The following is a 25317-nucleotide window of genomic DNA, read 5'->3' as shown; positions in this document are numbered from 1 at the left end:
ATCAGATCTTTTAAGGCGCTTTTTGTTGTTTCAATCCATCCACATATCGGTATTCCTCTGGGTGTTTTTCCTTCCAAACTGCAAAGAACATTGTTTTGCTAGTCTTTCCTCTCCCATTTTGTTTAAGTTATCATACCACCTGGGATTAGCTCTACTAACACATTCTTGAATGCTGACAATATTAAGCTCTCTCCTAATATCCTCATTTTAATGTGATACTGCCACTGATGGCATATGTTCACTTCAATAATCTTTCTCAGAAATCTCTTATGAGATGTCAGCAGCCTTTGATCAACTGTTTTATTTCTAATCCAGTTCTCAGGACAATGCAGTTCTCAGATCCATTAGTTAATATTGGTTTGAAAACTGCCTTTTATACACTTAATTTAATGTTTTGGCTAAATTCTTTCTTATTCCATATAAATTAATTCAGCTGAATTTCTATCATATGAGCTTTACTACTTCTTTTGTCCATTTCCATATTTAATTTACCATCTTCACTACAAATAGCGTATAAATCGCTGAAACGTTTTCCTTGTTCTGTAGGACCAGTATGAATTATGCAATGAAGCCACTGTAAAACTTTTATACCTCCATATTTGAGCATTTCTGGTAAAATTTCATCTATTCCAGCTGCTTTTCCACATTTTGAATGTTTGATGAGTTTTTCTACTTCAAGTATGGATATGTCTTCCTAGTTGCATTCCTGTTTCGAGTTTCAGCCAAGCCTATTATATCGATCTGGTACTTATTCAATTATTCTGCTAGTTCCGTTTCTTTTCCATTGATATTTCTTATGTTGATAGTACCAATCTTGAACTCTGTTGATGTTGAGTTGGGAAGTGTTCCGGGATTTCAAGTTCTGCAATGCTGTGTAATTCAATATAGCTGTTATTTAATGAAGCTTGTATTTACATAGCCACTTACCACATCAGAGCCCCACGATCACTCCCCCCAGTTGGTGTTATTGTTCAATTATCACTGTATGTAGTTATATTAAATCTGACACTCGTGTCCGAAGTGTTAGATTTTGAAGTGTCAGACTTCTTTAGGTTCCAAGTTTCACATCCACAAGTCGCTGTTGGAAAAACAGCTGCATCCAAAATTCTCAGTTTTGTTCTAGTGGAAATAGATCCATCCTTCCAGATTTTAGACAAGTCCCTGACTATTGTTTTGGCCATTTCTAATCTTCTGACGTCTTCTGAACAGCAATTCTTCACACTGATAATGGATATCAAGTAATCGAATTTGCTGATTTTCGATTTTTTCTCCATTAAGATACACTTGTTTCTCAGGATTTTCTCTGTCTGTATTTCCTTTGAGAATCATAATCTTTGTCTTGCTAGGATTGAACTGAAGTCCTATGTTCTTACTGATCTCGTTAACTTTGTGAAGAATTTGTCCTAGTTCTTCCTTGTCATTACGGAGGAGTACTGTATTATTGGCATACCTCAGATTTATTACTGATCAATCTACCACCTGTCCCAATTCCTGTCTTGAGCTAATCCAATGCTACATGCATGATATCCTCAGCTTACGTTGTTGCTGACAATAATACGACTGTTAGAATTTAATGCGTGTACTTGAAGACTTAAAAAATACTATTTAAAATCTATTTGTTTTTAAGGCTATAAAAATGTTAATGTATATTTTTTTAATATTTTAATGTAATATTATTATTATTATTATTATTATTTTAACGGTGTCTCCATGGAGTCAAAAGACTCATCGCGGGAGACCCGACATTGACACACTAACCATTATTTACACAATACCTGTCATACCTCTCCTTAAATTCATTAACAGTTGAAGCATTCACAACCAGTTCTGGCAAAGCATTCCACCCATTCACAACCCTCCAAGTAAAAAATCTAGTCCTAACACCCTTGTTAACCACACTCTTACACAATCTCCAGGGATGACCCCTCGTTCTCTCACATCCTGCATTGGTCTTAAGAATATCATCAGTATCAATCCTGTAAAATCCCTTTAACAATTTAAATACCTCTATCATATCTCCTCTCCTACATCTATCAGCTAGTTTTTGGAGCCCACAGATCATCAATCTATCCTCATAGGGAACATCCCACAGACCTGCAACAATCTTTGTAACCCTCCTCTGAATCCTTTCTACCACTTCCGCATCACCAAGAAATCCTGGCGACCAGATCTGTGCACAATAGTCCAAATGCGGCCTTATTAATGCCTTATAGAGTGGAATAATAACTTCTCTATCCCTGCTTGTTAGTGTGTTCCTCAACAACCATGTAATTTGATGTGATGTTTTGGCAATCTTAGCAATATGCCCTTTAAACTTAAGTTCTCTGTCCACAATAACTCCCAAGTCTCTTATCTCATCAACTTCCTGCAGTTCAGTTCCGTTAATATAGTAAACAGCATGCGATTTCATCCTCCCGAAGTGCATCACCTTACACTTAGCCACGTTGAACTGACAGCCATTTACCTCAGTCCATAGCGTCAGCCTATTTAAGTCATCCTGTAAAATATCCACATCATTTGAATTGATTATCGCTCTTCCCAATTTTGCATCATCAGCAAACAAGTGGATATTTCCATTCAAGGTATTTCCAATATCATTGATGTACAAATTAAACAATAGAGGACCAAGAACTGAGCCCTGAGGTACACCACTAGTCACTTGCCTTTTCCTGGACTCAGCTCCTCCGTAAACCACTCTTTGATATCTGTCCGCCAGCCATCCTTTAATCCAAATCACCATCTTCGGATCCAAACCCATTTGCTCTAATTTATGTAACAGAGTTCCATGTGGAATCCTGTCAAAAGCCTTTGCAAAGTCAAGCAGTATCACTGAGTAAGGATTTCCTTTATCCAACTCCACTGTTACTTTATTATAGAACGTAAGCAAATTACTTAGGCAAGACCTACCTTTCACAAAACCATGTTGCCCCTTATAAAGTATCATATTGCTGTCCACCCAGTACTGAATTCTAATTTTAACTAATTTCTCCAAAATCTTAACCACCACTCCAGATATATTGATTGGTCTATAATTTGCAACATCAGTCTTAGAGCCTCCCTTGTGCAATGGAACTATTTTCCCCTCTTTCCACTCTATTGGCACTTTACCAGAACTGAGGCTTAAATTAAATATCTTCACAAACATCGGTGGTCATTTTTACTTTGATTATGACGAAATCTATACATAGGTGGTATTACGTTCGTAAAGTGTATATTTTTGCCAGCAGGGTCTTATGCCAAAAGTAGCGATCGATTTTTGTTTTATTTATTATATATAGCGATATAAGTTTTAGATACGGAGATGTGATCAGCTGTCAATTAAATATACTGATATATTTTCATAAGTGCCTATTAGTTCCACTGTGATGTCATTAGTAGCTGATTATAGTTCTGATACGTTTTCAACAGACTCAGATGAAGAAGCACCTAATAACGAGTAAGCAGTAGCATCTGTTACAATTCTTGTTTATTTATGTAAAGAGGGTGCAGATGTAGATATAATATCATCCAAACAATAAACACTGCAAAGAGCAGGTGTGCTAGTATTCCTGCACTGTTACTCAACGATCGTTTTGAATTCAGTTCTCTCTCTCTCTGCGTAAGTTAATTTCTCGCTGAATGGGCTAATTTAATCGCAGTAAGCACATATTACCCAGAGGTGTCCATGATCATAAGTACAATTTCCTGTGACAAACTGAAAACCTAAAAATGTTATTGTATGATACGAGCGCTACGTTGTTGTATTTTGGATCTCAGATTTTTATGTGTACAGTTTTTGAAGTGATATGAGTTGGATATCATAATCCACAAAGTATAAGCAATTACTTTTAAGTTGCCTTTTCCAGCCATTTGTTGAGGTTAGGATAGTTAGTTAGGGCAAATCACTAATTATCCTAAGTAAATTCAAGGAAACCTCTCAAATTTAAATTTGTTTTGGTAGATTAAGACTTTTTTTGTTGTTGTTGTTGTTCTTTCAGCAGATCCTGTAGTGGGCATCCAAAGCATGGTCTGCTAGTTGCCATAGTGGTGAAAATGTATGTAGTCTTGGTGTCTGATATCCTAATGATAGCCATTCTTCCTCTTTGGCCATAGTAGGAAAGTTGCTGCATGATACCTGGAGATGATTGGTAGTAGACGTTCGGTGTAGTGGTGGAGATGGTTGTATAGTAGGTGTCCATCTGCAATGAGTCTTCAGACTCCTTGGAGGTGTCACGAATAATAATAATAATACCTGGCAGACCCCAGGTAAATCCAGAGGTTGCAGCTGGTCTTTGGGTGAGCAGATAAGGGATGCTAACTTTGTGTGGTTTGTAGGCAGTCACAAAATCATATTTTTTTAGGATTTGTCTACCTTTTCAGAGGTGTCACAGATATATGGAATGGTGAACGATTTGTTGTAGTATGTGGCCAAAAAAAGTGTTTTGTATGTAGTTGAGTTCAGTACTAAACATTTTGTTATGAGAACAAATCATTTTTGTCCTGTAGACCAGTGTTTTTATAATACAATACTGTTGAGGGGGGGGGGGGGTATGTGAATGTTGGTTGATCTATTTACCTGTAGGTTTTCTATAGATGTGATACAGATGGTATAGTCACTGTCTATAGAACCTCCTCCCCCCCCCCCCCACACACATGGGTAAATACATCCACGAACAGTCACATCAGCTCTTGCACTGAAGTGTTATTCGTCCATTTAACTTCATGTTATTTGTTCTTGTAGTTCTGGGAATGCAGTTGGATATAGCTTCCTTTAGATACCCTTTGACTGCTTTCCATGCATTGTTGATTATACAGTTTCTCATGCCAAGGCACTGCTTCTGGCTGCCATAAGAGTTTATTATAATCATCTGCCTTATAGTTCCATGTATATTCCTTAGTGTTTTTAAATGCTTTGCCACCTCCAAGTCAAAACTGCATTATCACTCACACCAGGTAGGACATGCCACCTCATTTATAGACAGATAGCTCAAGCATTCACTAGATCTAGTGTTTTCATTCACACATCTCTTTCATCATGTGCTACTTAGAGTAGTTATTCCTCAGTAATTCCATAAAGTTACTTTCCTTAGTCTTACATGCTTTTTCCTCAAAGATCTGTGGTTATTGTTAAGGTATCAAAGAAGTTTATAGGTTAGGAATAGAAATAAGTTTCGGTTAAAGACAGAATTCTGTTGTCTTGCTTTACACGTTCTACTTGCATTTTATAAAAAAGAAAGAAATGTTTATGTGAATCCACCTGTGAAAGGTAAACTGCGATAACATGTATGGTGGGTAGATCAAGAAATAGATAATTTGGAAATACTGCTCCATAAACCAAACTGGAAGCCTGAAGTAGTTTTTCAAACTACTTCAGGTCTCTATTAATCTCATACTGAGTAGATGAATCATCTACTAACTAAAGTCATTTATAGACATTTATGTCGATAGTTGGATTTGAATCTACAGCATGTTAGTTGGAGAATGAATATGCATCCTTTATAATGCTCTTAACATAAGAGTGCTTCTTAGCCTCTTGAGCAGCAAATTAAAAATACTCTCTCATATTCTATAGTGCATACATACATGAAAAAAACTGCAAAGATTACTGCTCATCTCTGCAAAAATTCAAAAAGCTGACATGCTTTACTATAGATGAAATTTGAACATCATATTTTAACTGTTTTAAATTTGATACTGTTTTTGGAATAGGGCCATGATGATGTGTCTGTGTATACACACACTGCTTTACTGCTGAAAGGATTAATAATGCCAGTTCTTTGAAATCCATTCAAATTATTATTATTGTATGGGCACCTCTATGGAGTCAGAAGACTCATCATATATAATCATCACAGGAGACTTAACTCTCCACACAATCTGTCATACCTCACCTTGAACCCATTAACAGACAAAGTACTAACAACTGATTCTGGAAACCCATTCCATTCATTTACAACTCTCCAAATGAAAAATCTATTCATCATGCCCCTATTAACGACACTTTTACTTAACTTCTTCCCCCCACTCTAGCTAAGCATCAAAACATTTCTAATGCATCAATCCTATAAAACCTATAGGATTATAGGTTTAAACTTATAAACTTAAATGTTTATATCATATCCTCTGTTTTTTTTTTTTTTTTTTTTTTGCCTATCAACCAACTTCTGCATCCCACCACATACACACTCAATCTGTTCTCATAGTGTTCCACAGATCACTCACCATCTTGGTTGCTCTTCTCTGAATCCTCTTCATCACTTCATCATCCCCAAGAAACCAGGGAGACCAGACCTGAGCACAGTTGTCATCACTTCATCTCCATGGAGTCAGAGACTCATTGTGGGGGGTACACACTATTGTGCACAATGCTCATTCAAGTGTGCCTTAAACTGATTCAATGTATCTACATTCACAACACACTCTGGCAATGCATTCCACTCACCACGCAAAGAACCTGCTCTTCACTCTTCATACAGTTTCCAGCGATGGTTCCATCCTGATCAGGATGAAACACCCTCATAAATTGATCACCGAGTACCTCGAAATGTCTTCTGCAGCAATTTCCTTTCTACCATTTTCATCCATTAACATCATATTACTATGATCATTCTTTCTTCTACTTGCCACATATCTAAAAAACTGCTGATTTGCCAATTATCTGCTCATACTGCACTTTTATTTTTCTTACTCTGTTGCTTTCCTGGCTTGTTCTTTATACTCTTAATGTAACTGATTATTACCATTATTCATCTTGTACTGCCTCCAAAGTACCTTCTTCTTTCAGATTTAATCCAAAAACCAATAGGCTGAATAAGGTATTTGGAATACAATCACACTGATGCTGTTATGTATTTCTTTGTCAGTTCCAAAGCAGCAATTATTTCCTTACTGCTCAACTCCTCGTTCCATGTTACACCACACTGCTTCATAACCATTGCCACTATTTCCCTCTTTCATGTCTACCTTATGGGGACATAATTTCCTTCTATCATCAGCAGCACTCCCCCCCCCCTTCTTGTACTTTCTATCCTTGCAAAAAATCCTGTATCCTTCCATTTCTATTCCCGTTAGAATATAATCTTCATTCAACCATGTTTCACTTATTCCAACAATTTCGGGGCAAATAAACTCAATCATTGAAACCATTTCCTCTCCCTTATTTCTGATACTTCTGGCATTTGTAAACAAACACGGTAATTCATTTTTTGGTCTATAACCAGACCTATCCAAGCCACTTGTTGGTTGTGATTTCTCCACCACACCTGTTCAGTCACCTTTATCACCCTTACCACATATATCTGCTCAGTCTCAACTTCTCAACCCATATCAGGAGAGTGGTATCTCAACCAATATACCCCATCTTCATACACACATTCACTGCCACTTTCAGCATCCGTCTCTCCCTATGCCATGTCTCCCTGTCCACTGGGGAGAGAGACATGACTCTCCCACCATTTCCATGTTCCTTTTGCATTCCCATTCTCTCTTCATCTCTCATATCACTATTGTTTTCACTGCCAAGCACTTCTGTCTCTTCAATACCACTCTCCTGATTTTTCACTTTATCTCTTGCTTCTGATCCCTTGCATGCATCAGACACTATACTTCCATCCAGCAACATTTTCTCCAGTGCACACACTCCAAAACCATTCAAATGCAACTCACCACATCTGTATAATTTCATTCTTCCATCAAACATGCCATACATTATTATTATTATAATATAGGCACCTCCATTGAGACCCAATCTATCACACCTCTCCTTGAACCCATTAACAGACAGAGCACTACAACTGACTTTGGCAACCCATTTCACTCATTCACAACTCTCTAAGCAAAAAATCTAGTCCTGACACCCCTACTAAGCACACCTTTTTTCAGCTTCCAGGGATGATCCCTTGTTCTGGTCCCTCCAGCCAAGTGCGGAAACATTTCCTCTGCATCTATCCTATAAAACTCTTTAAGCACCTTAAATGTTTCTTTTGTATCCCTTCTTTTTCTGTTATCAATCAACTTCTGCAATCCACACATTCTCAATCTATTCTTATAGGAAACATTCCACAGGCCACTCTCCTCTGAAACCTCTCTACCACTTCCTCATCTCCAAGAAACTCAGGGAACCAGACTTGAGTACATTAATCCAGATGTGCACATCTAGGTCTTATAAAGAGGAATAACTTCGTTATCTCTACTTGTTAATGTGTTCTTCAGTAGCCAAGTAATTTTATGGGCCACCTTAGCAATATGTCCTCCTTTTACTTTCTGTCTATCACCATCCCTAAATCTCTAGCTTAATCTATTTTCTGCAGTACAGTGCCATCAATGTGATACATGGTTTGTAATCTATTTATCTCAAAATGCATTGCTTTACATTGCTCCACATTCCATTTAATCCCACAGCTGTATTTACATTGAGATTCTGCAATATCCTAAGAATCTCCAATTCATCTACCTCTGTTCCCACATTAGTGTCTGTCATATATGTTAAAGCAGTAATCTCACTAGGACGATACCAATTATCTTTTGTCTACACTGACAGCTTTTTAAGTCATCCTGCAAGCTCTCCACATCGCCTTGATTAACTATTACTTCACCTAATTTTGCATAATCACACAATTGAATATTTCCAGTACTTTTACCACCATGCGTGAGATACTGATTGGTCTATAATTTACTACTGCAGTCTTAGTTCTTAGAACCTCCTTTATGCAAATGAATTATTTTGCCCTCTTTCTACTCCCTTGAAATTCTACCAGAGCTGAGACTTTAAGAACCTTCAAAGGCATTGCTAGTTCCATTGCACATTCTTGCAAAACCCTAGGTGATATTCCATCTAATCCCACAGCTGTATTTACATTGAGATTCTGCAATATCCTAAGAATCTCCAATTCATCCACCCCTGTTCCTGCATTAGTGTCTGTCATATATGTTAAAGCAGTAATCTCACTTGGATGATATACCCTTGCAAAGTGGTTACCCAGCAACTTGACTATTTCATCTTCTTTTGTCTCGTCATGACCATCATCATTTACAACTCTCCAAATGGAAAATCTATTCATCATGCCCCTATTAACCACACTTTTACTTAACTTCTGCCCCCCACTCTAGCTAAGTATCAAAACATTTCTAATGCATCAATCCTATAAAACCTATAGGATTATAGGTTTAAACTTATAAACTTAAATGTTTATATCATATCCTCTGTTTTTTTTTTTTTTTTTTTTTTGCCTATCAACCAACTTCTGCATCCCACATACACACTCAATCTGTTCTCACAGTGTTCCACAGATCACTCACCATCTTGGTTGCTCTTTTCTGAATCCTCTTCATCACTTCATCATCCCCAAGAAACCAAGGAGACCAGACCTGAGCACAGCAATCTAGTTACAGAGATATCAAGCCTTATAAACAGGAATAATGACTTCTTTATATTTACTTGTGTGTTCTTCAATAACCAAGTAACCTTTTATTATTGTTATTGTCATCACTTCATCTCCATGGAGTCAGAGACTCATCGTGGGAAGTACACACTATTGTGCACAATGCTCATTCAAGTGTGCCTTAAACTGATTCAATGTATCTACGTTCACAATACACTCTGGCAATGCATTCCACTCACCACACAAAGAACCTGCTCTTCACTCTTCATACAGTTTCCAGCGATGGTTCCATCCTGATCAGGGTGAAACACCCTCATAAATTGATCACTGAGTACCTCGAAATGTCTTCTGCAGCTATTTCCTTTCTACCATTTTCATCCATTAACATCATATTACTATGATCATTCTTTCTTCTACTTGCCACATATCTAAAAAACTGCTGATTTGCCAATTATCTGCTCATACTGCACTTTTATTTTTCTTACTCTGTTGCTTTCCTGGCTTGTTCTTTATACTCTTAATGTAACTGATTATTACCATTATTCATCTTGTACTGCCTCCAAAGTACCTTCTTCTTTCAGATTTAATCCAAAAACCAATAGGCTGAATAAGGTATTTGGAATACAATCACACTGATGCCGTTATGTATTTCTTTGTCAGTTCCAAAGCAGCAATTATTTCCTTACTGCTCAACTCCTCGTTCCATGTTACACCACACTGCTTCATAACCATTGCCACTATTTCCCTCTTTAATGTCTCTCTTATGGGGACATGAAAGAGGGAAGGTTGGAGGATTAATCTTCCTGTTAAGGAAGATTAATCCTCCAAATGGCCAGGACATATATATACGTCCAGCTAAATCTGGATACAATTCAGTACACCTGTTGAAAGAACATGGATAAGAAGTGCAATTTGGCTGCTCTGTCCTTTAGAAGGTGCGATAATCCTTCACGCTGTAGAGAACACTTAACCAGATTATCTCGCGAAACTGAATCTCAGTTCTCTATAAGAAGGAATGCAGTTCCTTTTTTTACGCTGGGCAAGTGAACGCTTAGTTATATTAGAGAGACTAAAAATATAGAAATTATTTTTATTTTCTCTTTTTATTGTACAGTTTTAAATTCCAGGACAAAATATAAATCCTTGCATACTTTCTTCACTTAAATATTGCATTACCTTGGAGAACCAATGTTTAATGTTTTTGTGCTAATTTTGTCTAATCGCTTACTCGACAGAACATTTTCTTAGTTTTCGAAGAAATTAATTCACGATAATTATTTGAAATATTATTTAAAAAAAAAAAAAACCGGCTGCCGACATTCTAGATTATGTTATCTTTGTTCAAAATCATATTTCAAAGAATAATTCACAGATTTCCTGAAGAAAAAATCTGAATTATTCTTTGACAACTTTGTTTTATAGAGAATAATATGCAATTCTTTAATGATATCACTATTTTTTATTTCAAAATATCGTAATCTAGTGTTCTTTTCACTTTCACCTTGTTGGTTTCCCAGTATAATTGGTCTTTACAAAATGAAATAAACGGTTATTATTTAAATTGATATGTATATATTTTCTGCTAGTTTATATATTTTGCCCCAACTTTAAAGTAAGCGATACTTTTGCATATATTCTCTCATACAAAATATGTATATGTACATGCTTCAAATGTAAAATTTCATATTTTTACAATAGAATTGAACTTTATTTCAACTTTGTTAGTTGTACATCCCCCCCTCCCGCTGCAACACTACCACACACTTGAAAACTGTTATTAAACATACGTACAGTTTTTATTTAATTTGTTATTTTCCCATAGTAATTGTTCCACATAACGTTTAATTTTTCGACACTGAAACTAGGTTTTGATTATTATAAATTACCAAATTATAAATCAGAAAATATTATTATTATTATGGGCAACTCCAAGGAGTCCTTAGACTCATCGAGGGAGGTCCAAAACATCATGTCAAGAACAACTATTCAGCTTCCACACAGTATCTATCATACTTTGCCTTGAACTCATTTACAGTCATGGCACCCACAACAGACTCTGGCAACTTATTCCACTCATTCACCACTCTCCAAGTAAAAAACCTAGCTCTAACACCCCTGCTAACCACATTCTTGTCCAGCTTCCATGTATGGCCCCTAGTCCTCCCACCACCAATCCTATTCTCAAAAATATCTTCTGGATTAATCTTATAGAAACCCTTCAGTAATTTGAATGTCTCAATCATATCACCCCTTTTCCACCTATCAACCAATTTCTGCAACCCACAAATCTTCAACCTGTTCTCATATGGTTCATTCTATAGACCTGTCATCATCTTAGTCACTCGCCTCTGGATCCTCTCCACCTCCTCCCCATCAAGAAGGAACCGAGGTGACCAAATCTGGGCACAGTAGTTAAGATGGGTCTTATCAAGGCGATACAGAGGGACAATAACTTGCTTGTCTCTGCCTCGTCAAGGTATTCTTCAGTAACCAAGTGATTTGATGAGCTGATTTAGCCACTTTTACAATGTGTCCCCTAAACTTCAACTCCCTATCCATCCACACTCCCAAATCCCTGTCCTCGTCAATCTCCTGGAGTACAGTCCCACCAATGTGGTATACTGCTGCTAATCTTTTCATCCCAAAATGCATAACCTTACACTTTGCCACATTAAATTGACATCCATTCTCCTTAGGCTAGTCCTCCAATCTATCCAAATCATCCTGCAGAATTTTGACATCATGTGCATTCACTATCACTCTACCCAACTTTGCATCATCAGCAAACAAATGAATAGTTCCTCTCAGATCCTTTCTGATATCATTAATGAACAAATTAAATAGTAGTGGTCCAAGAACAGAACCCTGTGGCACACCACTAGTCACAGGCAGTCTTTTGGACTCTACTCCTGAATAAACTACTCTCTGATATCTCTATCAACCACCCTCCTATCCATCTTACCAACCTTATATCCATCCCCATATGCTACAGTTTACTTAGAATTCCATGTGGTATCCTGTCAAAGGTCGTAGCAAGGTCCAGCAGTATCACTGTAAACCCATTCCCCTTATCCAGTTCAGCCGTCACTGTTTTATAAAACGTGAGCAAGTTACTGAGGCATGATCTACCCTTCACAAAACTATGCTGTCCCCTATACAGTATCCCGTTATCATCTATCCATACTTGTATTTTTTTCTTGACTACTTTCTCCAAAAAACCTTGACAATGACTCCTGATATTCTGATGGGTCGGTAATTTGATACAATAGTCTTAGAACCTCATTTTTGCAGTGGTACTATTTTCCCCTCTTTCCACCCCTTCGGGACTAATCCAGACCTGAGACCCAGATTAAACAACATTGTCAAGGGTGAAAAACCCTTGACCATGTTGAACTACCTTGTTTACCTTGGGACTCATTGTTTAACCTTTATATCAATGACATTGTCAGTGGATTGCAAGGGGATATTCAGTTGTTTGCGGATGATGCAAAGCTGGGAAGGATTATTAGTAATAGTGCAGATGCGGCAGCCCTGCAAGAGGATTTGAATAAGCTAGATAGATGGCAAATAAATGGGGTGTCGGTTTAATGCAGCAAAATGTAAGGTCTTGAGGTTTGGGACACATCGATGGGACACTGCATACTCTATGGGAGGAGTTATACTGGAGGAAGCAGGGGAGACAAGAGATCTGGGGTTGATGATTGATAGAAACCTGAAATTTAGGGGACATATTGCAAAGGTGGTGAAGGGAACACAGAGGATTGCTGCAATAATGAGAAGGACAGTGACCTGCAGAGATAAAAGGGTTATCATTCCGTTGTATAAGTCTCTGATCAGACCACACTTAGACTATTGTTCTCAGATTCGGTCCCCAGGATTTGAAGGGGATAAATTAACTGTGGAAAGGGTACAAAGATGGTTTCAGGACTGTAATTTTGGTTATGAGGATCGGCTGAGGGAATGTGGACTGCAGAGTTTGGTGGATAGAAGAAGGAGAGGTGATATGATTGAAACTTTTAAACTGTTGAGAGGTGGTTACAGGGTTGACACTGGGGAGTTCTTTCGCTTGGTTGAACAGCAGGAAGGAGTGATGACAAGAGGCCATTCCTGGAAGTTACGAAAGGAAACTGAGCAAGAGGGTGAGGAGTGGTTTCTTTGCATGGAGGGTGGTTGAACCGTGGAATGCATTGCCTGATGGAGTGGTGAGAGCGAGAACGGTCAATGAGTTTGAGGAGTGATATGATAGACTGTGTTTCTTAGGGGGGGAACCTCCCTTCGTTGAGTCTTGACAGACTTTATGTTCTTAGGAAGGACCCCCCACGATGAGTCTTTTGACTCCATGGAAGCTTGAATAATAATAATAATAATAATAAACCTGACCTATAAACCCAAATAGAAATCTTTCCTATAAAATATACATATTATTTCCTGATTATTATAAATCAGGAAGTTATGTGATATTGGGTAATAGGGGAAATTAATATTTAAGAACACTGTCATCCTACAAATGCAATATCAGAACAATATGTTTCAAATGTCTGCTCATCAATCAGAAAGATGGAAAAACAAAACAAGGAATTTTTGCCTGTGCAATATTCAGTTATTGCACGAGGCACTTGAGTGTGCTGCTTGCTGGGCATATTCTTTTGATCTGTTTCCTAGTGGGGATGGGGGATCAGTAATCTCCATTAATTTACAACTTATGTTGTAACTTCCCGGGGCAGAGCTGACTACTACCGGGTGCGTCCCCAGGTGGCGGATCGGGGAACAGCCTTCAGATATGGAGGTTAGCTGCGATATAAGCAGAGCAATCTGGCGAATAAGCAGCCGTGGACCAACAGCGACTGAGCTATCAGGGCGTGGGGGAGCAGAAGTGGCAACTCTGTCTCACTTAAAACCTCACAAAGCCCAATGACAACTCGGTGACATGGCGAGTAGTGCCGCCATTAAATAAGTACCTGCTGGGGTCACTGCCCCTGACAATGGGAAGCAGCATTGTCAGTACTGACACAAGGTTGAAGCCAAATGATGACGGAAAAGCTTGTGATCAGAGATTTGCAGATGGCAATATGATTATATTGTGTACGTCTGCAATACTGCGGAGCAGAAAGCAAACGGAGAAACTACTGCTCTACCTTATCTCCAGAACAACCACCATGGCGAGCAAACCCTTACAATTGGCCCCAAGTTCCCGGCGTCCCTTAAATGGGACAGGGGTGCGAAGAATCTCCGGGCTCAAAATGGTGTCCACTTTTAAAATTGCAACTTGGAATGCCAGAACTCTGTATGAAGCTAGCAAATTAAGAAATGCCACAAGAGAAATGAAGAGGCTGGGCATCTGGATTTTGGGAATTTACGAGACAAGATGGCCAGGATCTGGAAAGTGTCAACAAGATAATATGACAATGTATTACTCTGGGAATGATGAGAACAAACATCGACATGGTGTAGCTGTAATAGTAGATGAAGAAATCAATAAATCAGTAATAAATTGGATTCCATTTTCTGAAAGGATAATGCTGTTACAACTTAAGGGAAACCCCGTTAACATAAATATCATCCAAGCTTATGCACCCACAGCTGACAAAAGTGAAGAAGATGTTGAAGAGTTTTATGAACACCTAAAAGAGATTAAAAACCTAACAAAGAAACATGATATAAACATAGTGATAGGTGTCTTCAATGCAAAAGTGGGAAGAGGGGGTGATGGAGAAATTGTTGGTGAACATGGCTTAGGCACCAGAAATGACAGAGGAGATCGCCTAGTCCAATTCTGTCAGGAAGAAGATCTAACAATAGCAAATACCTGGTTTAAACTTCCACCAAGAAGACTGTACACTTGGAAATCGCCTCAAGATAACCAACATAATATTGTCAGAAATCAAATTGATTATATACTGATAAATAAAAGATTCCACAGTAGTATAAAGAGTGCAAAGACTGGAGCAGATATCTCATCAGGCCACAATCCCATAGTTGCAGAAGTACGTCTTAGATTAAAATCAGCTAAAAAATCACAAAAGAAGAAAAAGAAAATTGATGTAGAAAAACTGAAAGACCCAAACATAAATAAAAGTGCCAAGACACAGCTTAACCTGCGATTACAACAGATTAACATAGAAGAAAATAAAAGTGTGGAATCTCTTTGGAATAGCTTAAAGAATGCCATCGTAACAACAAGTATTGAAGAAGTAGGTTATGTGAATAATATAAAACAACAGGAATGGATGACAGATGAGATTCTTTCTCTTATTGATACAAGAAGAATGTATAAAAACAAAGACCTAGCCAGGTATACAGAAACACATAACATCATCAAGAAAAAAATAAAAGAAGCCAAGGAAAATTGGATAAAAAATTTATGTACTGAAATTGAACTGCTTCAGAAACAACATGATAATTTCAATCAATATAAGAAAATCAACGAAATTTCCGGAAAACTGAGGAAAAAGCAAATAGTGTCTCTAAGAGACGAAAATGGAAAAATAGTTCTAGAAGAAGAGAATTAAGCACAGATTTGGATAAAATATGTAACAGAACTTTTCAATGATACTAGACAGAAGCCTATAAATATAAAAGATAACATTCAAGGACCAGCAATCATGAAATGCGAAATAGAGAATGCTATACAAACAAGTAAAACAGGAAAAGCCAGTGGACCAGATGGTGTGCAAACAGAATTTTTAAAATTAATCGAACCAGATAACATCAAACTTCTTGAAAAACTATTTAATAAAATATATGAAAGTGATGAATTTCCATCAGATTGGCTCAAATCTACATTTATCACTATCCCAAAGAAACCCAAAGCGAATTCCTGTGGTGACTTCAGACTTATTAGTCTAATGAGCCAGACATTAAAAATATTTTTGAAAGTAATTCAGAATCGCATTTATAAAAAAAGTGAAGAAACTCTAAGTGAAACACAATTCGGCTTTCGGAATGGTTTTGGTACTAGAGAGGCCCTTTTCTGTACCCAAATATTGATACAAAAATGCATAGAAAAACAGAAATCTGTCTTTATGTGTTTCATAGATTTTGAAAAAGCATTCGACAAAGTCATACACACCAACTTAATAAAAATCCTTCAACAAATAAGGCTAGACGAACAAGACATAAGACTAATAACAAATCTGTATTGGAATCAGTCAGCTACCGTTCAATTAGACAACATTACCACCAGTGATATTAACATCAAAAGAGGAGTGAGACAAGGATGTGTGCTCTCACCACTCCTGTTCAACATATATGCAGAGGTAATCTTTAAAAAAGCATTGGAAGAATGTCCAGAGGGAATCGCAATAAATGGAAAGATTGTTAACAACCTACGATATGCAGATGACACCGTGCTAATTGCAGATAACATTATGGATCTCCAAAAACTCGTTGACAGAGTATACATAGAAAGCCAAAGAATGGGAATAAATATAAACATCAACAAGACAAAATACATGATCATCAGCAAACATCCAGCCTCATCAATGAAACTGACACTCAATGGGAAAAATATTGATCAAGTGTCAAGATATAAATATCTTGGTTGCTGGCTTAATGAACGGTGGGATCCAGAAATAGATATAAAGACAAGGATTGAAGTTGCACGGCAGTCCTTCATGAAAATGAGAACACTATTCTGCAATAAAGACCTAAACATGGAAGTCAGATGCCGAATGCTGAAATGTTACGTGTGGTCTATTCTGCTCTATGGAGTTGAAACATGGACATTGAAGGCGACAACCATCAAGAAAATCGAAGCCTTTGAGATGTGGCTATACAGAAGAATGCTAAAGATATCATGGACAGAAAAAATTACCAATGAAGATGTCTTAAAATCCATTGGCAAAGCTAAACATCTTGTACAAATAATCAAGAAACGAAAAACATCATATCTTGGACACATCATGAGAAACAGCAAATACCAACTTCTACAAACTATTTTGGTAGGAAGAATTGATGGCAAAGGAACTAGAGGAAGAAAAAGAATATCATGGTTTGACAACATCAAGACGTGGACAGGAAAGAGCAGTGCACAACTGCTCAGATTAGCACAAGAGCGCAGTTTGTTTGCCAAGATGGTCGCTGACCTTCGATAGAAGATAGCACAATAAGAAGAAGATGTTGTAACTTACTGGGCAGAAAGGAATATTAGAAAGTATACCCAGAATCTACCAGCCACGGCTAATAAAAAAAAAAAAACCTGAACTCAAATGCTATGTATGCAAAAAAAACCATATCAGAAGGGAGACAACAATCTGGTGTCCTGAATGTAAAACTGCTTTGAGTGGTTACCCTTGCTTTAGAGTATTCCATACTGTTCAAGATTTTTAAATTCTGAACAGTATGAAAACAAAAATGTTTGTTTTCAGGGCCATCAAACAGACCTTTTCAGGACTACAAATATTGATAGAGAGATGCCTGATTGTACTGTTTCCATTTCATCTTGAAGGCAAATTTTTTAAGTTATTTTTATATCAATGATATACTGTTGTTTTGAAATGTCTAATAGTATATTTTCGAAGGAATAAAATATCAGTAAAAAAGCAGGTGTCCTTCACCCTTTTTTTAGGGTGTTCCATACTGTTCAACATCTATAAATTTTGAACAGTAAAATCAAAAATGTTTCTTTTCAGGGCCATCAAAACAGTCCTTTTCAGGACTACAAATATTGATAGAGAGAGAGAGATGCCTGACTGTACTGCTTCCATTTCATCTTTCAAGTAAATTATTTCACCAAAAAATTAAAAATATAAATAATAAAATAAATAATTAAAATCTATAAATAATAACATGAACATTTTCCCCTTGCCAACACACTACTGCACACAGCATTGATGTGATAAAAGTTCCAAATTTCTTGTGTGGGAGATATATATATATAAATCTTAATTATATTCTAAACTACTCTGAATAGTAGGGTAAATCATTCTCTGAGATGTTTTATTTCTTAATTTTTGAAATATTCTGTGTACCACAATCTAGCCTAATGCATCTGTTTTTCAAATATGCTTATTATAAGATTGTTTTTTTTGTAAATAAGAATATAGTTTGCCGAAACTTTGTCTATTAAATTTTCATAGCAGTGTGTGCCACAGATTAGAAATTTTCCAAGTAGCACGAATAATATTTTTTTTTATTGCAAAACAGCAAAGTTTGATAATAAAAATTTCTGCCTGCTATAGTTCACCCACTGTTTGTAGATCTCTCCTTGGCATTTTACCAAGAATAGTCGATTCATGATGAAGGGGAGAAAGAAATGAAGGATGTACAAATTGGTTGCCAACATCCAAAATCATGTGCTTTCTTGTCTGTCACTGTACTAGTACTAGCTTGATTTTTGTTGTTGCTTTTTTGCATTATTTTTTATTATTAATTTGTTTGATGGATCCATTACAGTCAACAAGTTCTGTTGTTAAATGTTTCAGTAGCTCTTGCAAAAGAATATTGAATAATGTACTGACATTCTGCAAAAAAAGAATTGTCTCCTTGTTCCCCTTTCTCAAGTCATAAAACGTGCAAGTGTAATTGTGGGCGTATCGAGGTCAACTGTTAAAAGAATTCGTAGGGAATCAAAAGGTGAAGGTAAGCCAAAATTTAAATCTCCAGAGTAAAGAAAACCACCGAAACCGTTGCTTTGAATGATTTTGATGTAGACATTATAAGAAGTAGTATTCACGAATTTTACATGGTCGAGAAAAGAGTGCCAACTGTTCTGAAATTGATTCCTGTGCTTGTATTAAAAAAATTAATTTTCCTTGGAAAAGAGAAACTTTAAGGAAAATAGTTCATGAAATCGGATTTTGTTTTAAAAAGTCCCAGAATAAAAGGTAACTTATCATGGAGCGAAGTGACATTGTTTTATCTAGAATGCAGTATTTGAGAGCAATAAGACGTTTCAAGGAGGAGAAAAGACCGATTGTGTATCTAGATGAAACTTGGATTGATAGTAATTTAACTTATGGAAAATGTTGGCAGTCTAAAGAAGAATGTGGAGTGCTACAAACCGGAAATGCCTCGCGGCACATAATAATTTTGTATGAGAGTGGAGAAATGGGTTTTTTACCGAATTCAAACTTACTATACAAAGCCAATTACCATAGGCAAATGAATTCTACGATCTTCGAAAAGTGGGCAGAAGAAAAACTGATTCCAAACCTTCCTAAAAATGCTGTTGTTATAATTGATAACTCTTCATATCACACTATTCGATTAAACAAAGTTCCAAATTGATCTAATAAGAAGCAAGTTCTTATGGATTGGCTCTCTGCAAATAACATTTCTCATTCCCCAGATATATGAAAAATTGAATTGCTTAATTTGGTCAAAAGAAACTCGCCCACAACTAAACTATTTAAATTCGACACAATGCTCAAAGAGCATGGATTTCTAGCTTTGAGGCTACCACCATATCATTGCGATATTAATGCTATTGAGAATGTTTGGGCAGAAGTGAAAAGTTTCATTCGCCATCGCAACGTAACTGGAGATATTGACATGTCGAAACTTTTTAAGCTCTCAGAACAGCGATTGAAAGTATTACAGTTCAAAACTGGGGAAAATATTGCTTTCATGTCACCTCATTGGAAAATATGTATCGGGACAGAGACTGAATTATTGGTGATCAGTTTAAGTGAAAATGATGGCGATTTGGACACCGATTCAGATGACTATGAAGATTAAAAGGATTTGATAATGGCATTTAATTTTTTTCCAACCTTTTTTTGCATGGGTTTGTTAAAAGAGTCACAACAAGTCATAAATAATTAATCGGTTTAGGACATGAAAGTGTCTCAGTTCTCTCAACTGTAAGTTTAGAATATCTAAGTTCATTTGAAAAAATTTCTATTTTTCTGTATAATTATTTTTATTTTATAGAAAACTTTCTTAAAAATAAACTTAGTTAAATTTTTGTTTTATGCTATACCTTTTTTAATTTTGTTAATACTCTACGTACATTTTTCCAACTGTTATACAAGCAAAATAGTTACACTTTAAAAACTACAATGTTCGTAAAAGAAAAGCTAAATTTTCCGAATTTTGTTGTAATAATAAACAAACTCATCCCAGAAGACAGATTGATTACCCTATTATCGGAATGGGGTCTCCTTTTTTGACATGCGCAGAAGTGTCGAGGGACCTCTAATCAGTGGGCGAACAATACAATAAAGTTCGACAGATTGAACAATATTATTGCCTTATTTCTTTTCTCCTGTAGGAGAAAAACGGTAAAATGTCACTCGTATAATTATAGCAGATTTTCTATTGGCAAAAATGGTAAGAAAATAATCATTTGCACTTTCATTTAAAAACACAAAAAAAGAACATTGTAAATTCACCCAATGAAAAAGAAAATACTATATATTTTTGTGTGATTTTCTTTCTTGACTACTTCTATAATAACTATAACACTTTTTTTGGAGGTTAGTCAAGTGAGTTTTAATTTATCGTCCTACATGTTTCACCGATTTTTGCTATTGGCATCTTCAGGGAATATAATTGGTAAGCTATATGAATGTAACAGACTAGGTTTTTAACTGACAGTTCTAATACATACAAAATTAGTATTGTGCGAGACAATGCATGTGTCTCAGGGAACATGATTTATTTGTTACGAGACATAATGTAATTGGCGTGAAAGTTCATTTCTTTGATGTTTAGTGATCTGATTAAAGCTTTCCAAATTTCCGATAGGATTAGACTTTGATTCTTATTTAGGTTTCCTGTTGAACGGGCGACTGTAGCAGCCTCCTTGAAGGTTCTGGAATGGTAATTCTCTTCTATATGAGGCATATGACTCTTATCCCACTCAATGAGATGGTTGGTAGTGGCAAGAAAGGCCTGAAATATCTTGTCTGTTGTTTCTTAAATATCCTATGTGTTCCTTCTGTCTTGTTTCAAAGCTTCTAGAGGGATGACCAACATAACTAACACCACAGGAGCAAGGTATATTTTATACTTCAGAGTACTTGTAGAATGGATGAGGGTCTTTCGGTGATCTTAAAAATTTCCGAATAGTATTGACTGGCTTGAATGCTACTCTAATATATTGTGGTTTTAGAAGGATAGCCAATTTTTTGGAAACAAAAAATTAGCCATGGCTACCCATGGCTAATTCGGTAAGTTGTTTGTAGACTGTTTTTTGCCAAATAAAATAATTCGAAGTTAAACAATGAGTAGCGATGTTTCTTGGGAACAAGTTGTCTAAGATGTTGATGACTTCCACAACTGGAATGTTTGTAAATAAAGATGTGACGTCAAGGCTTGCTAGTATATCATCTTCAGAGATAGGGATTTTTTTAATTTTTCAATAAAATGTTGTGAGTTTTTAATATAAGTATCCGAGTTGTGAATGTGTTGTAAAATCTTGGCTAGATATTTAGACAGTTGGCAAGTAGGAGAATAGATAACATCAACTATTGGACGTAATGATATACCTTCTTTATGTATTTTAGGAACGCCATACAATCTTGGAGTCAATGGGTGCATGGATTTTAGCTTTCTTGTTAAGTCTATAGGCCAGTTAGTCGTTCCACGTAATAGTTCATTTGTGTCGTTATGGTTTTTTTGCATAGGATCTGTACTGAGAACATTATAGACAGACGTGTCTGATAATAGATTTTAATTTTTTCTTCATAATCTTTTGTATTTAAGATAACAGTATTGTTGCCTTTGTCAGCTTTAAGTATGATGATGTCTTTATTATTCTTTAATTTGAGTAGTGTTCTTCTTTCCATTTGGTTAGAGTTAGGAAGTCTTGATGGAGAGGAAAGGATAATGCTGCTTTTTAATCTTAAGTCATTAGCTATTGGGTGTGAAAGCAATGAGATGGCTTTTTCTAAGTTGCAGATGAACTTAGAACCTTCAAGGAGGCTGCTACGTTCGCCGTTCAACAGGAAACCTAAATAAGAATCAAGGTCTAATCCTACTGGAAATTCGAAAGCTTTAATCAGATCACTAAACATCAAAGAAATGAACTTTCATGCCAATTACATTATGTCTCACAACAAATAAATCATGTTCTCTGAGACACGTGCATTGTCTCGCACAATACTAATTTTGTATGAATTAGAACTGTCAGTTAAAAACCTAGTCTGTTACCTTCATATGGCTTACCAATTGTATTCTCTGAAGATGCCAACAGCAAAAATCGGTGAAACACGTTGGACGATAAATTAAAACTCACTTGACTAACCTCAAAAAAAAGTGTTATAGTTACTATATATTTTTCTTCTGTTATTATCTGAGACCTCCAGGGAGTCAAGGACTCGTCGAGGGAGGCTGTAAATTATGCAACCTAGCTATCATATCTTCCCTTAAATTCATTTACAATAGATGCACTCACTACCTGTAAGGGCAAATTATTCCATTCACTCACTACCCTCTGGGATAAAAACCTAGCTCTTAACCCTTTTTTAACTGAGAACAACCTTAACTTCCATGGATGTCCCCATGTTCTCTCCTCGCCTTCCATATAATAAAAAATTCCATCATTTGAAATGCTATAACGCCCATTCAAAAGTTTATAGACCTCTATCATATCACTCCTCTTTCTCCTGTTAACCAGAGTCTGTAATCTACATACTCTCAATCTGTCCTCATAATCTAAATCCCATAATCCAGATATAATCTTTGTAACTCTTCTTTGCATCCTTTCCACAGCTTCGTTATCCCCTTGGAACCCAGGAGACCAAAATCTGCGCACAATAATCCAAGTGTGGTCTTATCAAAGCCTTATAAAGAGGCAGAATTACTTCCTTATCCTTACATATCAAGATTCCCTTCAACATAGCAATTATCCTCTGAGTTGTATTTGCAACTTTTGCTATGTGACCTTTGAACTTTAAATTCTTATCCACCAATACACCAAGATCCCTTGCCTCTTCAGTTTCTTGTAGCATAACCACACTAATATAATATGCCGCTGGAACTCTAATCACGCCAAAGTGCATAACTTTACACTTACTAACATTAAATTAACAGCCATTTTCGTTTGCCCAGATTTCCAGTTTTCAAATCATTTTGTAATTGCTAAATATCACTAGCATCCCTTGATTGCCCTGTCTATCTACACATCATCAGCAAACAATTGCAAATCTGATGATAGCACTGTATACCACTTTTTAATATCTGTCTGTCAACCATCCCCTGACCCAAGTCAATAGATTATGTTCCAATCCCATATTCTCCAGTTTACACAACAGCCTATCGTGTGGTATTCTATCAAATGCCTTAGAAAAATCCAACATTATCATAGTGTATCCATTCCCTTTATTCAACTCTGCCATAACATTTTTAGAAAATATGAGCAAATTGCTAAAACACGCCCAAGTACATAACTTGACACTTAATTGATTAACAGCCATTTTCATTTGCCCAGATTTCCAGTCTATTCAAATCATTTTGCAATTGCTGAATATCAGTCGCATCCCTGATTGCCCTGCTTACCTTCGCATCATCAGCAAACAATTGCAAATCTGATGATAGCATATACCACTTTTTGATATCTGTCTGTCAACCATCCCCTGATCCCAGTCAATAGATTATGTTCCAATCCTATATTCTCCAGTTTACACAACAGTCAATTGTGTTGTATCCTATTAAATGCCTTAGAAAAAATCCAACATTATCATAATGTATCCATTCCCTTTATCCAACTTGGCCGTAACATTGTTATAAAATATGAGCAAATTGCTAAAACATGCCCTTCCTTTAGTAAACCTATGCTGCTCCCTGCAGAGTATAGAATGCTTGTCTACTCATTTCTGTATGCGAGTTCTTACCAACTTCTCTAAATTCTTCACTACCACAACAGAGATACTAATAGGTTGGTAGTTAGACACATCAGTTTTTGCACCACCCTTGTGCAATGGAACTATCATACATTCCTTCCATTCCTGTGGTATCATTCCTGAGCTGAGACTCAAGTTATACAAATGTGTGAAAGGCCTAGCCAATTCAGCTGAACACTCCTTTAACAAATGGTCAGATATTCCATCTGTCCTTATTGACAAATTCTTATCCAGGTTATGCAAGAGCTCTTCAGGCTCATTTTCATGAACCTCTAACTCTTCATCCAACGTAGCAGTAGCACCATGCACAATACACATCATCATTTTCCTGCCAACGTTTTCCTGCCAACCTGGCAGAGAACACTTGTTTTGCTAATCTTTCTTCGTCCATTCTGTTTAAATGACCATACCACCTGAGATTAGCTCTGCTAACACATTCCTGGATGCTGACAATGTCAAGCTCTTTCCTAATATCCTCGTTTTTAATATGAAATTGCCATTGATGACATCTGTTCACTTCATCTGTAGTCTCTAGTCTTTGGTCAAGTGTTTTACTTCTGACCCAGCTCTCAGATCCATAAGTTAAAACTGATTTGAACACTGTTTTGTATACAGCAAATTTAGTGTTCCGACTAATTTCTCTCTTATTCCATATGAATTTATTCAATTGACTTCCCACCATACCAGTTTTGCTGATTCTATTGTCTATTTCTATATTTAATTTACCATCTTCAGTGAAAATCGTGCCTAAGTAGCTCAAATGTTTTACTTGTTCCACAGATTCCCCATTCACAACACAGTTGATATTTTCAATGATTCTGCCTATTTTCATTGTCTTTGTCTTTGTCTTTTTATTGCTGACCTTCATACCATATCTATTACAACAGCTATTCAATTTAGTCAGAGAATCTTGCAGACTTGTAGCGGATTTATTTAGAAGTATAACATCATCCGCATAAAGCAAAGAGCTGACATTAACATCTCCAATTTTGATATCATGTTTAATACCACTTTCCTTCATAATGTGATCCATATAGATAATGAATAACAGAGGGGATAATGTACATCCTTGTCTCACACCAGATTTAACATTAAACCATCTTCCTGTACTTCCTTCAATTCTAACTGCTGACTTACAACTCAAATAAAGACTAAGTATTGCTTGATATAAT

At 36.5% G+C, this 25317-nt stretch overlaps 1 protein-coding gene across 2 annotated transcripts in view; it reads left to right on the top strand.

The window, feature by feature from the left end:
• The first annotated feature begins 3204 nt into the window (after positions 1–3204).
• The window catches only part of LOC150107794 (uncharacterized), a 44694-nt gene continuing 22581 nt past the window's right edge, over positions 3205–25317 (top strand). For both annotated transcript variants that reach the window (XM_090391548.1, XM_090391547.1), the window contains exon 1: positions 3205–3436. In XM_090391548.1, coding sequence (XP_090247674.1) covers positions 3366–3436 — 71 coding nt within the window. In that variant the 5' untranslated portion in view covers positions 3205–3365. The remainder of the gene's footprint in view (positions 3437–25317) is intronic.

Source organism: Typopeltis vanoorti, chromosome 4, assembly GCF_054136105.1.
Source record: "Typopeltis vanoorti isolate ZY-2024b chromosome 4, IOZ_Tvanoo_1.0, whole genome shotgun sequence".
NCBI lineage: Eukaryota > Metazoa > Arthropoda > Arachnida > Uropygi > Thelyphonidae > Typopeltis > Typopeltis vanoorti.
The sequence above is the reverse complement of the archived record's forward strand: the minus strand, read 5'-3'. Positions and strand labels throughout refer to the sequence as shown.